Raw genomic sequence first — 16574 nt, 5'->3', positions numbered from 1 at the left:
GAAAGGTCAGAGGGAATGGGCTCCACAGGCAGTGCAGGAACAGGCACCAGAATGGGAAACAGATGGGATTCCACCAGTGCCTAACGCTGGAATCCAGACTGACTTTACAATCTCCAACTATTAAACTCGAGGTTTCCATCCCTGCTGTTTCTCTCGGGCTCTTTTGATGGGAAAGAGTCTTTCAGAGATAAAGTGAGCGGCTGTGGAATGAGCCAATGGGTTCTGTTCATTCTTGGCTCCCTTACTGATAAAGTAACGTTTGACTCCGAAACTGGAGGGAGGATTCCTCAAACCAATCCTGGAGAAACGGGGGAGGAAAGTGGGAGTCGGTGTATTTGCTGGGACCGTGTAGGATTAATATCAGGCAGCAACAGTCCCAGTTTATTTCAATCGGAGTGAAACTCTCGGTCACTGAGAGTAATACAGAACGGCCCTGAGCTGCAAGATTGCAGAGGGGACAACATGCAAGAGAGGGTTAAATGTGTGACACTGTCCCTGAGAGTGGGATTAATAATGTGTCTGTCTCTGAAATAATATCAGTGAGAGATGAGACTGCATCTTCTGTCACTCCACCTTGGAATAGCAATTGGAATGGAATATTTTCCAATTTGTTCCTGGGTGAAAACGGGACATTACAGGTCAGTTTCTCTCACTCTTTTGAACAGCATATGAAGGTGGGAGACTGTTACTGAGAGTGATACAGAGACACTGATAGGAAGTGTAATTCTGATACTGTGCCTGTCTGTTTTTATCTCTCTCTAGCGCTGTACATGAAGGTGGAATATTGTTACTGAGTGTGAAACGGACACACTGATGGGAAGTGTGAGACTGATACTGTGTCTGTTTGTCTGTGTGTCTCTCTCTGTCTGTCTGTCTTTCTCTCTCCCTAGTGCTGTACAAGGAGGCGGGATACTGTTACTGAGCGTAATATAGACACACTGATAGAAAGGGAAAGACTGATTCTGTGTCTGTGAACAGACCTCCGGTGCTATTGGTGAGACGGTCACTGTCCCTTTTACTGTATATCAACCGGTCTGACGGGGCATTCATCATTCGCCAGTCCTGTAAGGAAAGGTGGAGAGAAACCGTCTGTAACTGTCTGACACTGGACTGTCTGTGAGCGTTGAATTTATTCAGTCACTAGTCGTGTCTGGGTGTTGAGAACGGGATGGAGACGACACCAGTTACTATTATCTGACAGTCAGTCAGTTTAGCAGGAGAGAGAAACACAGAGAGACTGGAGGAGCCCAGAACGGATAATTTGTATTTTCATCTTAAGCCAAACATATCACTGTGTGCGGACAATATAATAATGTAAAAGGAGGAGGACAAGGTGAGGCCCAGACAGCATTGAGTCTCATTTCACTATAGACGGACGCAGGACTGGGCACAGGTGAGGGTTTTGTGTTTAAAGATCACTTCACTAAAAACACCTTGACGATCTGGGGTAACAGACGGACATGACGGGCAGGAAAAGACCAGCTCGTTCATCAATCCTGCCCCACATGCCTGGAGCATCGTGACTGGACACTTCCAACACACACCACCAGCCCCACCCGCCGGGAACATGGAATTTCCTGGGAGCGGTTACAAACCAGAAAAAAACAGAAAAAAGGCGGAGAGTCAGCACCCACCGCACCGGAAAGAGTCAGCACCCACCGCACCAGAGTGAGTCAGCACCCACCGCACCAGAGAGAGTCAGCACCCACCGCACCAGAGAGGGTCAGCATCCACCCCACCAGAGAGGGTCAGCGCCCACCGCACCAGAGAGGGTCGGCACCGACCCCACCAGAGAGAGTCAGCGCCCACCGCACCAGAGAGAGTCAGCGCCCACCCCACCAGAGAGAGTCAGCGCCCACCCCACCAGAGAGAGTCGGCGCCCACCGCACCAGAGAGGGTCGGCACCGACCCCACCAGAGAGAGTCAGCACCCACCACACCAGAGAGAGTCAGCGCCCACCGCACCAGAGAGAGTCAGCGCACACCGCACCAGAGAGGGTCAGCGCCCACCGCACCAGAGAGGGTCAGCGCCCACCGCACCAGAGAGGGTCAGCGCCCACCGCACCAGAGAGGGTCAGCGCCCACCGCACCAGAGAGAGTCAGCGCCCACCGCACCAGAGAGAGTCAGCGCCCACCGCACCAGAGAGGGTCAGCGCCCACCGCACCAGAGAGAGTCAGCGCCCACCGCACCAGAGAGAGTCAGCGCCCACCGCACCAGAGAGAGTCAGCGCCCACCGCACCAGAGAGAGTCAGCGCCCACCGCACCAGAGAGAGTCAGCACCCACCGCACCAGAGAGAGTCCGCAACCAACCGCACCAGAGAGGGTCAGCACCCACCGCACCAGAGAGGGTCAGCACCCACCGCACCAGAGAGAGTCAGCACCCACCGCACCGGAGAGAGTCAGAGTCAGCACCCACCGCACCAGAGAGGGTCAGCACCCACCGCACCAGAGAGGGTCAGCACCCACCGCACCAGAGAGAGTCAGCACCCACCGCACCAGAGAGAGTCAGCACCCACCGCACCAGAGGGAGTCGGCACCCACCGCACCAGAGAGTGTCAGCACCCACCACACGAGCCGGGAATGCATTCCAGATGCTCAGTACTCTGTGGGAAAAGAAGCTCCCAACATCCAGACTATTCTTCCCTCTTTGTGGTCGGAACGCCGGTCCGCTGCTTCCCCCCAATCTGTGAAACTGGAAATAATCTTTCACTGGGCAAGCTGTTCAACCTTGAGATGGGAGCCATTCAAACATCGTGGGCGCTCTCGCATTGAATTATATTCTGTGCGGAGCGTTCGGTTTTTCGCGAGGTGAATAAACTCTTGTCTCTCCTTGTGTGGAAATGTGAGGCGAGTCTCAGATGATATTTTCACAGTTGAATCCAAAATTGGAAATGTAACTTGTTTGGAGATGCCGGGGATTGAACCACTGAGCTACATCCCCACGGGGCAAAAGGTACCTGAGAAATAAACAAGCAGACACTTTAGAAGTGAAGCCGTGAGCTTTCTGCTCCGTCTCTCCAGGACATCGAGATGCCCAGCGGTCCCGCGTGTTCACAATGTTCAACCTCTGCTTCAGTTCACGGGGTTTCTGCTCCTCTTTACTTTGAACTTTCCAAAAAAAGTCTGCGGAAATAAAAAAACCCAATCGCTAATGGTCAGTGACAAGGCTGAAATCCAACCTCTGAATCATAAAGTGAGATGGAAGAATGACAGAGCGTCAAACAGGAACAAGAGCTGGGACTGCTCGCTCGATATTGCACCGTCACACATTCCCCTCAGTCGGCGGCTGCTTTGAGTTGAGCTGTTGAGGGGACCGTGAGATGAAGTCCCGCTCCGGGACAATTTAATGCTTGTGGAGCCTCAGAAGTTGGAACTCGCTGAGCTCAAAAAGCGTCATTCAACTTTCCGTGGGTAATTCTGGTGGAAAATTAATTAGGAAGATGCTGGGAGTTGAACCCAGGACCTCAACACATGGAAAACATGCGCTCGATCACTGAACTAAATCCCCAGATTAAAGAAACCTCTCACCAAGGAAAGAAGAACTGATTGTCCTCATTTTGTGAGGCCACCCGTGGTGGGTGTGCACTCCGCTCACTGCATTTTACTGGAGAAATAATCAATTTATATTATGTAACTATCCTCCGCTCACTGCATTTTACTGGAGAAATAATCAATTTATATTATGTAACTATCCCCCACTCACTGCATTTTACTGGAGAAATAATCAATTTATATTATGTAACTATCCCCCACTCACTGCATTTTAATGGAGAAATAATCAATTTATATTATGTAACTATCCCCCACTCACTGCATTTTACTGGAGAAATAATCAATTTATATTATGTAACTATCCCCCACTCACTGCATTTTACTGGAGAAATAATCAATTTATATTATGTAACTATCCCCCACTCACTGCATTTTACTGGAGAAATAATCAATTTATATTATGTAACTATCCTCCACTCACTACATTTTACTGGAGAAATAATCAATTTATATTATGTAACTATCCCCCACTCATTACATTTTACTGGAGAAATAATCAATTTATATTATGTAACTATCCTCCACTCTGCATTTTACTGGAGAAATAATCAATTTATATTATGTAACTATCCTCCACTCACTGCATTTTAATGGAGAAATAATCAATTTATATTCTGTAACTATCCCCCACCAGGTTTTAGCTGTTGTCAGAAATAGTCCCTTCGTGGTCGCCAATTGTAGGATTTAAACCACTATTTTCAGGATTATAATCTAATCCAATCTAAGGACTGGTTCCTGACAACAACAAGATCACCACTGGTACTGGTATTACGGTTAAAGGCAAAACCGATTTATTAATCACATCACAATTAGTGCAAAAAGGTGATACTTAACAAAGAGAAATAGTGAGTGTTCCTTGAAACCTCGGGAGTGTCCCTCCAAGTGACTACGGTGCGGTCTCTCTCTCTCTCTCTCTATCCCTCCAAGTGACTACGGTGCGGTCTCTCTCTCTCTCTCTCTATCCCTCCAAGTGACTACGGTGCGGTCTCTCTCTCTCTCTCTCTGTCCCTCCAAGTGACTACGGTGCGGTCTCTCTCTCTCTCTCTCTCTGTCCCTCCAAGTGACTACGGTGCGGTCTCTCTCTCTCTCTCTCTGTCCCTCCAAGTGACTACGGTGCGGTCTCTCTCTCTCTCTCTCTCTATCCCTCCAAGTGACTACAGTGCGGTCTCTCTCTCTCTCGCTCTCTCTCTGTCCCTCCAAGTGACTACGGTGCGGTCTCTCTCTCTCTCTCTCTCTGTCCCTCCAAGTGACTACGGTGCGGTCTCTCTCTCTCTCTCTCTATCCCTCCAAGTGTCTACGGTGTGGTCTCTCTCTCTCTCTCTCTCTCTGTCCCTCCAAGTGACTACGGTGCGGTCTCTCTCTCTCTCTCTGTCCCTCCAAGTGACTACGGTGCGGTCTCTCTCTCTCTCTCTCTGTCCCTCCAAGTGACTACGGTGCAGTCTCTCTCTCTCTCTCTCTCTATCCCTCCAAGTGTCTACGGTGCGGTCTCTCTCTCTCTCTCTGTCTGTCCCTCCAAGTGACTACGGTGCGGTCTCTCTCTCTCTCTCTCTCCCTCCAAGTGACTACGGTGCGGTCTCTCTCTCTCTCTCTCTATCCCTCCAAGTGACTACGGTGCGGTCTCTCTCTCTCTCTCTCTCTATCCCTCCAAGTGACTACGGTGCGGTCTCTCTCTCTCTCTCTCTGTCCCTCCAAGTGACTACGGTGCGGTCTCTCTCTCTCTCTCTCTCTCTGTCCCTCCAAGTGACTACGGTGCGGTCTCTCTCTCTCTCTCTGTCCCTCCAAGTGACTACGGTGCGGTCTCTCTCTCTCTCTCTCTCTGTCCCTCCAAGTGACAACGGTGCGGTCTCTCTCTCTCTCTCTCCCTCCAAGTGACTACGGTGCGGTCTCTCTCTCTCTCTCTCTCTATCCCTCCAAGTGACTACAGTGCGGTCTCTCTCTCTCTCTCTCTCGCTGTGATCTGTTGACTGAAAAGTTCTCTTCTTCCTTGCCAGAATCTTGTGCGCCTTCCTCAGCTTTTGAGGTCTCTTCTTATTCCCTTTTTCAGTTTATGAGCAGTTCACTCTCACATCCACATCTCTCAGCCTGACCATTATTCATGTCTCTCAACCTTCAGAAGTTACATTCCAAGCATAACTCCTGGTCCCATCCGTGCCTTGTTGTTACAGACTTATCAGAACCTTATTTAGAGTTTACATTGCCAGTCTTCACAGAACCGTTTGTATAAACAGACTTCTGCTCACTGGCTTGTGGAGGCTCGAGATAGAGAGGCCTGAGCCTGAGTGACTCCTTGATTTAATGAACCTTCAGTCCCTTTATCTACATGTCTTTTAGACATTATGCTATTACAGCACATTCCTCCCTTAGGTCTGTTAATTCCCACTTTACTGTTGTCAGCATCCTTTTAGTTTTAACTGCAAACTTGACTATAATAACCATCATGCATCCTTCTCGGCCCACCAGCACTTTCTTATTGAATACACGTTACATGGTTCATTCTATATTAATACACAGTGCAGTTTACATTTATAGATACATAGATTCACAGTACATTTGATTCTACTTCCACTATTGATTATAATTGTACTAAATTCTATCTGTTAATGGGTTAATCCTGACACATTGTTCTTCCTGTCTCTAAACACCGTTGTACAGGAGCCTTCTGTTCCGTTCCGAGAAGCTCTGAACCATGGAAGAGAGCGGCTGGGGCACATTTCTTACACGCCTCAAGATTAACCCACACGGAGATTTTGCTGTCAGTGAAGAGAGACGAGAAAGACCAAAGTGCCGTTTGCCCCTCTCAGTGTGGCCCTGAAGGACTGTGTCCAGGCTGAAGTTCTGTTCCCACCGGACGATCCTCCCCCCAGATTGTCCTTTCTGAGCTCCAGTCAGGTGATGCTAAACACTCAGGTGGGAAAGACCAAAATCTACAACAAGGTGTTTAAAACAAAGCTGATTTATTTCACAAATATCCTGAATATTAAACTCCAGCCCAGTTATAGGGGTTATTAACATCAGGAGGAACAAACCTCAACTGTCAGAATGAACATGGTTCAGTCCTGGATGGGATTAACAGCAGAATCCAACCCCTGTAATCAGATGTGAACTCGCTGGTGTCTCAGCACGTGTGATGACTGAGTGAATCCCTTCCCACACACGGAGCAGGTGAACAGTCTCTCAACCAATGGGCGTGAGTTGATGTGTCAGCAGTTCATTTCTGCTTTGAAAGCTCTTCTCACAGTCACTGCATTAAAAGGTCACTCAATAGTGTCAACAAGTTGATGTTTCAGAAGGTGGGATGAATTAGTGAATCCCTTCCCACACACGGAGCAGGTGAACAGTCTCTCCCCAGTGTCAGTGTGTTGGTGTTTCAGCAGATCATTTGTGAGAACATTTAAATAGTCTCTCCCCAGGGTGAGTACGTTGGTGTGTCAGTAGATTCCTGTTGTTTTTATATCTCTTCCCACAGTCAGAACATTTTAAAGGTCTCTCCCCAGTGTGAACTCGCTGGTGTGATAGAAGGTGTGATGACCGAGTAAATCTCTTCCTGCACATGGAGCAGGTGAACGGCCTCTCCCCAGTGTGAATGCGTCGATGTTTCCATAGTTGGTATCTGCTTTTACAGGTCTTCTCACAGTCAGAACATTAAAAAGGTCTCTCCCCAGTGTGAACAAATTGGTGCATCAGCAGTTCGGATGAAATAGTGAATCCCTTCCCTCACACGGAGCAGGTGAACGGTCTCTCCCCAGTGTGAGTGCGTTGGTGTGTCAGCAGATTCCTTTTGCTTTTAAATCTCTTCCCACAGTCGGAACTTTAATCGGTCTCTTATCAGAGTGAACTCGCTGATGTCTCAGCAGGTGGGATGACCGAGTAAATCTCCTCTTACACAGGGAGCAGGGGAACGGCCTCTCCCCAGTGTGAATGCGTTGGTGTGTCAGCAGATTAATTTTGCTTTTAAACCTCATCTCACAGTCAGAACATTTAAAACTTCTCTCATCGGAGTGAACTCGCTGGTGTATCAGCAGGTTGAAAGTCTGAGTGAATCTCTTCCCACACACGGAGCAGGAGAACGGCCTCTCCCCAGTGTGAACTTGCTGGTGTCTCAGCAGGTGGGATGACTGAGTAAATCTCTTCTTACACACAAAGCAGGAGAACGGCCTCTCCCCAGTGTGAGTGCGTTGGTGTGTCAGCAGATTAATTTTGCTTTTAAACCTCTTCTCACAGTCAGAACATTTAAAAGGTCTCTCGCCGGAGTGAAGTTGCTGGTGTCTCAGCAGGATGGAGGACTGAGTGAATCTCTTCTTACACACAGAGCAGATGAACGGCCTCTCCCCCGTGTCACTGCGTTGATGTCTCAACAGTTCCTTTCTGCTTTTAAAGCTCTTCTCACAGTGAGAGCATTTAAAAGGTCTCTCATCGGAGTGAACAAGCTGGTGTGTCAGCAGGTTGGAAGACTGAGTGAATCTCTTCCCACACACAGAGCAGGAGAACGGCCTCTCCCCAGTGTGAACTCGCTGGTGTTTCAGCAGGGTGGATGACCGAATGAATCCCTTCCCACACACGGAGCAGGTGAACGGCCTCTCCCCAGTGTGAGAGTGTCGATCAGTTTCCAGCTCTGAAGGGTAATTGAATCCCTTCCCACAGTCCCCACATTTCCACGGTTTCTCCGTGGTCCGGGTGTCCTTGTGTCTCTCCAGGTTGGACGATCAGTTGAAGCCTCGTCCAAGCACAGAACACGTGTACGGTGTCTCCCCGCTGTGAATGGTGCGATGTTTTTTCAGGCTGTGTAACTGGTTAAAGCTCTTTCCACAGTCAGTGCACTGGAACACTCTCACTCGGGTGTGTGTGTCTCGGTGCTTTCCCACTCACACTGATGTTTGAAATCTTCTCCCACAGACAGAACAGACAAACATTTCTCCTTCCACATTCAAAGGCCGATGATATTCAGGTCCTGATGAATCGAGTGACTCTGTCAGATCGGACGTGATTTTTGATTTGAATTTCCCTCTCCAAATTCTCCCCTTCCAATACCCTGCAAAAGGAGTTCAGAAAAGTCATTACTGTAAGTACAGGATAGAAATTCAGAATAGACATTTCTAGTTTCTATGGAACATTCTTTCCTCTCTTGTTCCTCCAAAGATGTAAATCTCCATCCCACACAATCTCCCTCCTCCCTGTGCTGAAATCCAAACCATCGTGTCATCTTTCAGTGACCCGAAACCATGAGTGAAAGGGTGAGAGAGAGTGAGAGAATGAATGTGAGAGAGCGTGAGAGTTAATGTGACACAGTGAATGCCAGAGAGTGAATGTCAGACAGTGAATGTGAGAGATTGAATATAAGAGAGTGTGAGAGAGTGAATGTGAGTACAGCAATGGGCTCGTTGTGGAGAATGAAGTGGGGCAGGTGGAGCATGTTTCAGTGGGGCAGCAGTGATCATAATCTCATTAGGTTTTGAATATTTATGGAAAAGGACAGGGGACAGTCAAATACGAAAATTCTTAACTGGAGGAGGGCTAATTCCAGTGAGTTAAAAAGGGATCTTGTCCTGGAGGATTGGAATCAAAAATTGGCAGGCAGAACAGTAATTGAACAGTGGGAGGCCTTCAAGGAGGAGTGGGTTTGGGTACAGAGTAGACAGCTTCCCACGAGGAGGAAAGGAACAGCATCCAAAGCTCGAGCTCCCTGGATGACTGAAGATATAGAGATCACCATTTCTCCTTCATTCACAGACGCTCCCTGACCAATTACCATTCCTCATTCATTTGTCGATGCTCGCTGACCGATCATCAATTCTCCTTCATTTACAAACCTTCCCCGACCGATCACCATTTCTCCTTCATTTACAGATGCTCCCTGACCGATCACCATTTCTCCTTCATTTACAGATGCTTCCTGACCGATTACCATTTCTCCTTCATTTCCAGATGCTCCCTGACCAATCACCATTTCTCCCTCATTTGCAGATGATCTCTGACCGATCACCATTTCTCCATCATTTACAGATGCTCCCTTGACTGATCATCATTTCTCCTTAATTTACAAATGCTCCCTGACCAATCACCATTTCTCCTTGATTTACAGACACTCCCTGACTGATCACCATTCCTTCTTCATTTACAGACGCTCCCTGACCGATCACGATTTCTTCTTCATTGAGAGACACTCCTTGACCGATCACCATTTCTCCTTCATTTACAGACGCTCCCTGACCGATCACCATTTCTCCTTCATTTACAGACGCTCCCTGACCGATCACCATTTCTCCTTCATTTACAGACGCTCCCTGACCGATCCCCATTTCTCCTTCATTTACAGACGCTCCCTGACCGATCCCCATTTCTCCTTCATTTACAGACGCTCCCTGACCGATCCCCATTTCCCCTTCATTTCCCGGCGGGTAGTGAGGGGGGGATAATGTTCACTGTTTTATATTCGGGTCTGGGGCCGCACTCGGGGTTTGTAAAGCCTGAGCCTGGGCCTGAGCCCGGACCCGGGCCCCGGGGTTTATTGAGCCTCTTGCTCCGATCCTCTGACCTGCACCGAACGCGCTCCTCCCGCAGCCTCGACTGGCCGCGCATGCTCAGGACACACTGCCCGATCATGAGTCACTACCGCGCCTGCGCACTGAGCTCCACTGATTCAGATAGGGCACAATCTGTACCGCGCTGCATGCTGGGTGATGCAGCCGCCATTGATGATCTTAATATCAGGCCGAAAAACAAAGACATTGGAAGCAGGAAGAGCGCGTTTGGAACAAAGATAATAAAATAAAATGAAACACCAGCTCTTCGTGTCATTTAAATCGGCACAAACACACAGCGCAGGCGCTCCCCCACTTTGGTGACCTCCAGAAAATATTTTTACGGTAACTTTTATTAATTTCGTTTTATTAAATGTTGCAACGGACGGGTTCAATTCATGTTTATTTTCGAACTGCACCTCAGGATGTCAGTCTCAACACTAATCCCGCCCTGGTGATTAAGGAGAGTTCCGGACCAAGAGGAGGAGCGGAAATTGACTTGAGGGGTGGGCGGCTGAGGGGTGAGTTGGTCCTCCAACCAATCGGAGTGTGTGAGGGGTGGGAGTTGTGGCACCGAATGGGCGGGTCGAAGCCCAGATGTCCCTCATTGTCTGAAACATAATTTTTAAAACATAATTTATCTTAAACTCCTGGAGACAACTCGACCTTTCTGTTGCGTCTTGAAACAGATCAAACCAGATGAGGTGGAGCAAACATTTCAACATTTGTAAGAAAAACACATTAACTAAGAACAGCCAACATGGATCATTTGAGATAACTCAAGTCTACTGATAAAGTGAATGTAGTGGATGTTGTGGACATTGATTGTGAAAGGGTGTTTGGTAAGATGCCGGACAGGAGGCTTGTTGATAAAATTAGTACTTACCGTATTAAAAGGAATGAGGCAGTGTGTTTAGGGAGTTGTGTGAAGGGCAGAAAACAGAAAGTAGTGGTTAATGGATGTTCTCCAGACTGGAGGGATGTGAACAGTGGTGTCCCACAGGGTCAGTGTTGGGACCATTGCTAACCACAATACAGAGAATGATCTGAGCTTGGGTATGTGGGACACAAGGTGAAAATTGCTAGATGACGCCAAAATTGGCACCGGGGCAACTGTGAAGAGGAGTGTCAGAGACTTCACTGTGACGTCCACGGGTTAGTAAATGGGCCAGGTGAAATTTAATGCAGAGAAATGTGACGTGATGCATTTTGAGAGGAAGAAAAATGAGATGAAATGTAAACTAAATGGTCAAAGTTTAAAAGTAGAGCAGCAGAGAGACTTAGGGATGGAAGGTTCTAAATAATGCATTGTCTGATTAATTAACAAGTCTGAGAGTCAGCAACTTTAATACCTCATGAAGAAATATATGAGCAAATTCTCTTTCCTCTCCCATACCAGACTAAACATGCAAATCCCCCGTGTAGACGAGATCAGCCCTCTGGATGGAACCACGGACTCCCTGAGCTTGATCTCCGGTGTCTCCAGTCCCAACTGCCCCTTACATCAGTATCCCCTCACTTTTATACCCTGTTGTGATCCATCTCTGTCACTGGAGCTGGAACTTCCCTAATCTGTGGTTTACAAGGACACATTGCTTGGTTCCCAGCAGTTACTTTTCTTCAGTAGTGTTCTCATGATCCCTGAACTACCCTGCTTCGTGTTAATTAGAATCATAGAATCAGAGAAAATTTACAACACAGAAGGAGGCCATTCAGTCCATTGTGTCCACGCCAGCCGAAATTGAGCCACCCAGCCTAATCCCACTTTCCAGCACTTGGTCCATAGCCTTGTCGTTCTCGGCACTTCAGGTGCATATCCGGGTACCTTTTAAATGAGTTGAGGGTTTCTGCCTCTACCACTCTTTCAGGCAGTGAATTCCAGACACCTACCACCCTCTGGGTGAAAAATGTTTTCCTCAGCTCCTCAATAATCCTTCTACCAATCACTTTAAATCAATGCCGTGCCCCTTGTTTATTGACCTCTCTGCTCAGGGAAATCGGTCCTTCCTATCCAGCCTATCTCGGCCACACATAAATTTGTGCACCTCAATTAAATCAATCCTCAGCCTTGTTAGACTCGAATTTTTGGATCAAAACCAGACGGAGACGGAACTGCTGACCAAGTTATAGTTTATTAGAAAACCTTGTGCACAAAGGGAGAGTGGCAGCTTCCTCAAGCTCGTGACTAACTCTCAAAGGAACGTCAGCACTACAAGCATGTTTATACCTTTCAATAAGCAACACCCACCTGCTGTAGAATGTGGTACAGGTCTATGTAACTACAGAGGGTTTCATTGGGTGGTATAGTCTGCCACTCATTTGTCAGGGGCTACCTTGGGTCGTCCCATGACATTAAACATCTCACATTCCTGAGGAGGACCCTTATCAGTAAACACAAGTCCCAGACATTGAAACTACACAAAGGGTCTTCACAAAGTCCTGAGCAGCTGCTTCCTATCTGACTCCCTCTTGAGCTGGGGTAACCTTGGAGATATCCACCGCTCCTCCCTTAATCATCCGAAGTGAGCTCGTTAGGATAAACAATGTCGGCTTCGGCCTTCGATAAACATTCCCTAGTGTGTTCTGGAGATAAGCGAGGTGGTGGACACAAATCCAACAAACCTGCCTTTGTCAGCTTTTACAGTGTGGGTCACAAGCTGCTCCCATAATGGTCAAGTATCCCATCATGCTTTGCTGCTACCTAAATGCTACATGTGCGATTTAACTACTTTTGTGTGTGAGGATAGGAGTGGCTAATCATTCTTTAATATATATATATATATATATATCAGGTTAGGTGAGGGGGGGCTGGAGGTTTTGGATTTCTGTTCACAAGCCTATTTTCCAGTCCAACAGTCCCCCCTCCAAACCTGGACATTGGATTATTCAGGGAAAAGCAAGAGCGCAAGTGACTGAGGTTTTGTCTAATAATCAACCTAATTTACTCGCCCTCTCCCCTCTCCAGCCCACTGGCTATTCCAGGGGGATCCTCTATTGGTCACGTATGATCCGACATGAGTCCTGTCGAGGCGGCCGCCCGTCGAGGCACCGGGTCTGCATCAAAAGAGGGTAATTAGTCATTTACATTAAAACCATTCCCGATTCAATCTCCTGCTGCTCTCCTCACCCACACACTTGATTTTTCCCACAAGCGGCTGAAATCGTCTGAATCACGGGTGGGGGAGGGGCGCATACACCAGCTGTTTTAACCTCCTGTCCAACCAGATGTTTTGCCTCAGCCCGTTGCCATTTCTTACATGCCATACATAGCAGAATAAAGACCAGTATTAACTGCACCATGACCAAAACATGGGAAATTAGTCGGATCCATGGATGAATCTGTCCATTTAGTCTCCAGTCCCATAAGTCATCCCACCACATGGTCACCTTGATCGCGTCTATGTCTTTCCTCAACTCCTTGCTCCCCTGTTCCATGGTATAATACACCTGCTGGGAATGTTCAACCTTCTCTCGTAACTGTCTCAGGTGTTCGGGCAATGGAGGTATTGGATATCCAAACGTGTTGATGTAGTTCCATACGTCGTTCCTAATGTCTTCAGACACTTGAAGAAAGGTCGTGTTGTCCTGGTGTATGTCCACCAGCTCCTCGTTTCCAATTCGTACGGGAATTTCCGTGGTGAAGCTAAACTCTGGACTGGGGCTGGCACACATTAAGTAGGCCGACTCGAACGAGCTTAAATGAGTCCTCACACAATATTTGCCTTTTCCGGTGTAAGCCACTTGAGTGGGTTTTGTGTCGGGGTCCAGTGCCTCCATGGTGCAGTTAATTTCCAGGTCAGTGTTGTTAAATCCGCATTGGGCTTGTGGGCTTCGGCTGATCGTCTGTGGACAGACTATGATGGCATGTCGAGTGACACATCCTTCCAATTTGGTTCCGACCAAATTTTCGTTTATCATCACTGCAAAAGGTAACACATTGTGATGAGATACAGGCATACCGTCTTTCATTACACCAATATTCTGCACCCGATACACCTCTCGCCCCCGAGTCTCCTGGGTCAGGACTGGGATGACCAAAACCAGACCCAGGCGCCGTCCCCCATCCTGTTTACACTCCACTTGGTCCTTATCATGGCCCGAAATTGACAGGTAGTCATATTAAGGTTAGTCAAAAGGCGTTTGGGTGTCCCCTTTCCAGCATGACCCCGAGCCAATGTCCCCTTCAACTGCTGGTTGGTGATCCACAAGGGGACCTCCCCACCCTGTATCTGGTCTAGGTTCTCTCGAGTCTGCTCAACCATCCAGTTACCATAGGTGCTACAAGCATCGTTTGCCGTTGCCTGTTGTGAGGCATTATATTCTTCTTTAACTATTTTATTTATTGTCTGGGCGTGTGTTTCTAACACAGTAGCTATATCCTGGAGGTATATGGTTAAAATCTCATTTCCCCTTGACTCCCGATACCCGTCGCTATTTTGTTGTCTGAGAATAGCTTTTGGTTGCGAGCGGAGACTGTGAATCTTCTGATCTCCCGTGACCAGGTCGATAGTGTTAATAACTGACACGCCCGTATTAAAGATTGTGGCTGCGTCATGAAGCAAATCCCTCCTCCGTCGCCACACTCGCCTGCTCTTTTTGTTATATCCGCCGCCACTGCGGACCGCACCTTGTCTCAGCACCTGTGTTATGAGGCTTTGATACATTTGTTGGGTCTGTACCAAACACCACGCGGGTAGGGTGGCGTCGGTCAGGTTCAGGATTACTGAAACTAATTCATGTCGTATGTGGTCGAACATCACATTTTCGGTCAAAGTGAATACCAGCCCGCTGGCTGGCCCCTCTTCCATAGCCGGACAGATCAATGGATCGAATGCCGGGGTGACAGCAATAGCTTGGGGCGGATCATGACCCCAATAACAGTGAATTATCGGTGGGGTAGGACCGTTAGGCCCCTCTCTATCTCCGTATTGTAAACACTCAACCCTGCTGGGGGTACATGAGGGATGGCAAATCCCTTGGTTGTCCTGGCAGCACATGGCCCTCCGCTCCCCCGTATCGTAACTAACACATACCCCACCTCGGTTATCATCCAGATATGATGTGGAGATGCCGGTGATGGACTGGGGTTGACAATTGTAAACAATTTTACAACACCAAGTTATAGTCCAGCAATTTTATTTTAAATTCACAAGCTTTCGGAGGCTTCCTCCTTCCTCAGGTAAATGTTCAGGAGCTCCATGAAGCCTACGCATTTATACATATAGAACAATACATGGTGTTGACAGAATGCCCCTGCAACTGCCCGTTGCCAAGGCAATCACCGTGTTCAGACAGAGAGGTGTCACCTGCAGAACCCCCGAATACACATTCAACAAAAAAACAAACAGGAAAAAAAACAGAGAGAGCAGAAACATCCGGAAGGCAGAGAAAGCCAGGAAATGACCCATTATATTAAAAACAGATAACATTTGTTCGCTGGTGGGGTAACGTGTAGCGTGACATGAACCCAAGATCCCGGTTGAGGCCGTCCTCATGGGTGCGGAACTTGGCTATCAATTTCTGCTCGACGATTTTGCGTTGTCGTCAAAGAGGCCATCCCCTATGGACAGGCCCTGCGAATACACAGGGTCTGCTCAGACGAGGAGGAACGCGATGGACACCTACAGACGCTGAAAGACGCCCTAGTAAGAACAGGATATGACGCTCGACTCATCGATCGACAGTTCCGACGGGCCACAGCAAAAAATCGCATAGACCTCCTCAGGAGACTAACACGGGACGCAACCAACAGAGTACCCTTTGTCGTCCAGTACTTCCCCGGAGCGGAGAAACTACGCCATGTTCTCCGCAGCCTTCAACATGTCATCAATGACGACGAACACCTCGCTATGGCCATCCCCACACCTCCACTACTCGCCTTTAAACAGCCACCCAACCTCAAACAGACCATCGTTCGCAGCAAATTACCTAGCTTTCAAGAGAACAGCGTCCACGACGCCACACAACCCTGCCACGGTAACCTCTGCAAGACATGCCAGATCATCGACACAGATACCACCATCACACGAGAGGACACCACCCACCAGGTGCATGGTTCATACTCCTGTGACTCGGCCAACGTTGTCTACCTCATACGTTGCAGGAAAGGATGCCCCAGAGCATGGTACATTGGCGAGACCATGCAGACGCTGCGACAACGGATGAACGGACACCGCGCAACAATCGCCAAACAGGAGGGTTCCCTCCCAGTCGGGGAACACTTCAGCAGTCATGGACATTCATCCACCGACCTTCGGGTAAGCGTACTCCAAGGCGGCCTTCGAGACACACGACAACGCAAAATCGTCGAGCAGAAATTGATAGCCAAGTTCCGCACCCATGAGGACGGCCTCAACCGGGATCTTGGGTTCATGTCACGCTACACGTTACCCCACCAGCGAACAAATGTTATCTGTTTTTAATATAATGGGTCATTTGCTGGCTTTCTCTGCCTTCCGGATATTTCTGCCTCTCTCTGTTTTTTTTCCTGTTTGTTTTTTTGTT

General features: G+C 48.3%; 1 protein-coding gene across 1 annotated transcript; it reads right to left on the bottom strand.

Moving 5' to 3' along the window:
- Positions 1-6487: 6487 nt before the first annotated feature.
- On the bottom strand, positions 6488-13988 carry LOC137319284 (zinc finger protein 436-like). Its single transcript, XM_067981572.1, has 2 exons — positions 13206-13988; positions 6488-8231 (listed from the first exon to the last, which is right to left on the bottom strand). Exons 1-2 carry the CDS (start codon positions 13986-13988, stop codon positions 7317-7319), a joined length of 1698 nt encoding a protein of 565 aa, XP_067837673.1. The 3' UTR covers positions 6488-7316.
- Positions 13989-16574: the final 2586 nt, after the last annotated feature.

This window comes from Heptranchias perlo, unplaced genomic scaffold, assembly GCF_035084215.1.
Source record: "Heptranchias perlo isolate sHepPer1 unplaced genomic scaffold, sHepPer1.hap1 HAP1_SCAFFOLD_799, whole genome shotgun sequence".
NCBI classification, from domain to species: Eukaryota; Metazoa; Chordata; class Chondrichthyes; order Hexanchiformes; family Hexanchidae; genus Heptranchias; species Heptranchias perlo.
Note: the sequence above shows the minus strand (reverse complement) of the source record. Positions and strands in the feature narration are given on the sequence as shown.

Coding starts and splice junctions, on each gene's coding strand:
- LOC137319284 (XM_067981572.1), bottom strand. CDS start 13,988: ATGATAAACGAAAATTTGGTCGGAACCAAATTGGAAGGATGTGTCACT. Junction 8,232..13,205: donor CCGCTTGTGGGAAAAATCAA/GTGTGTGGGTGA, acceptor GAGAGACACAAG/GACACCCGGACCACGGAGAA.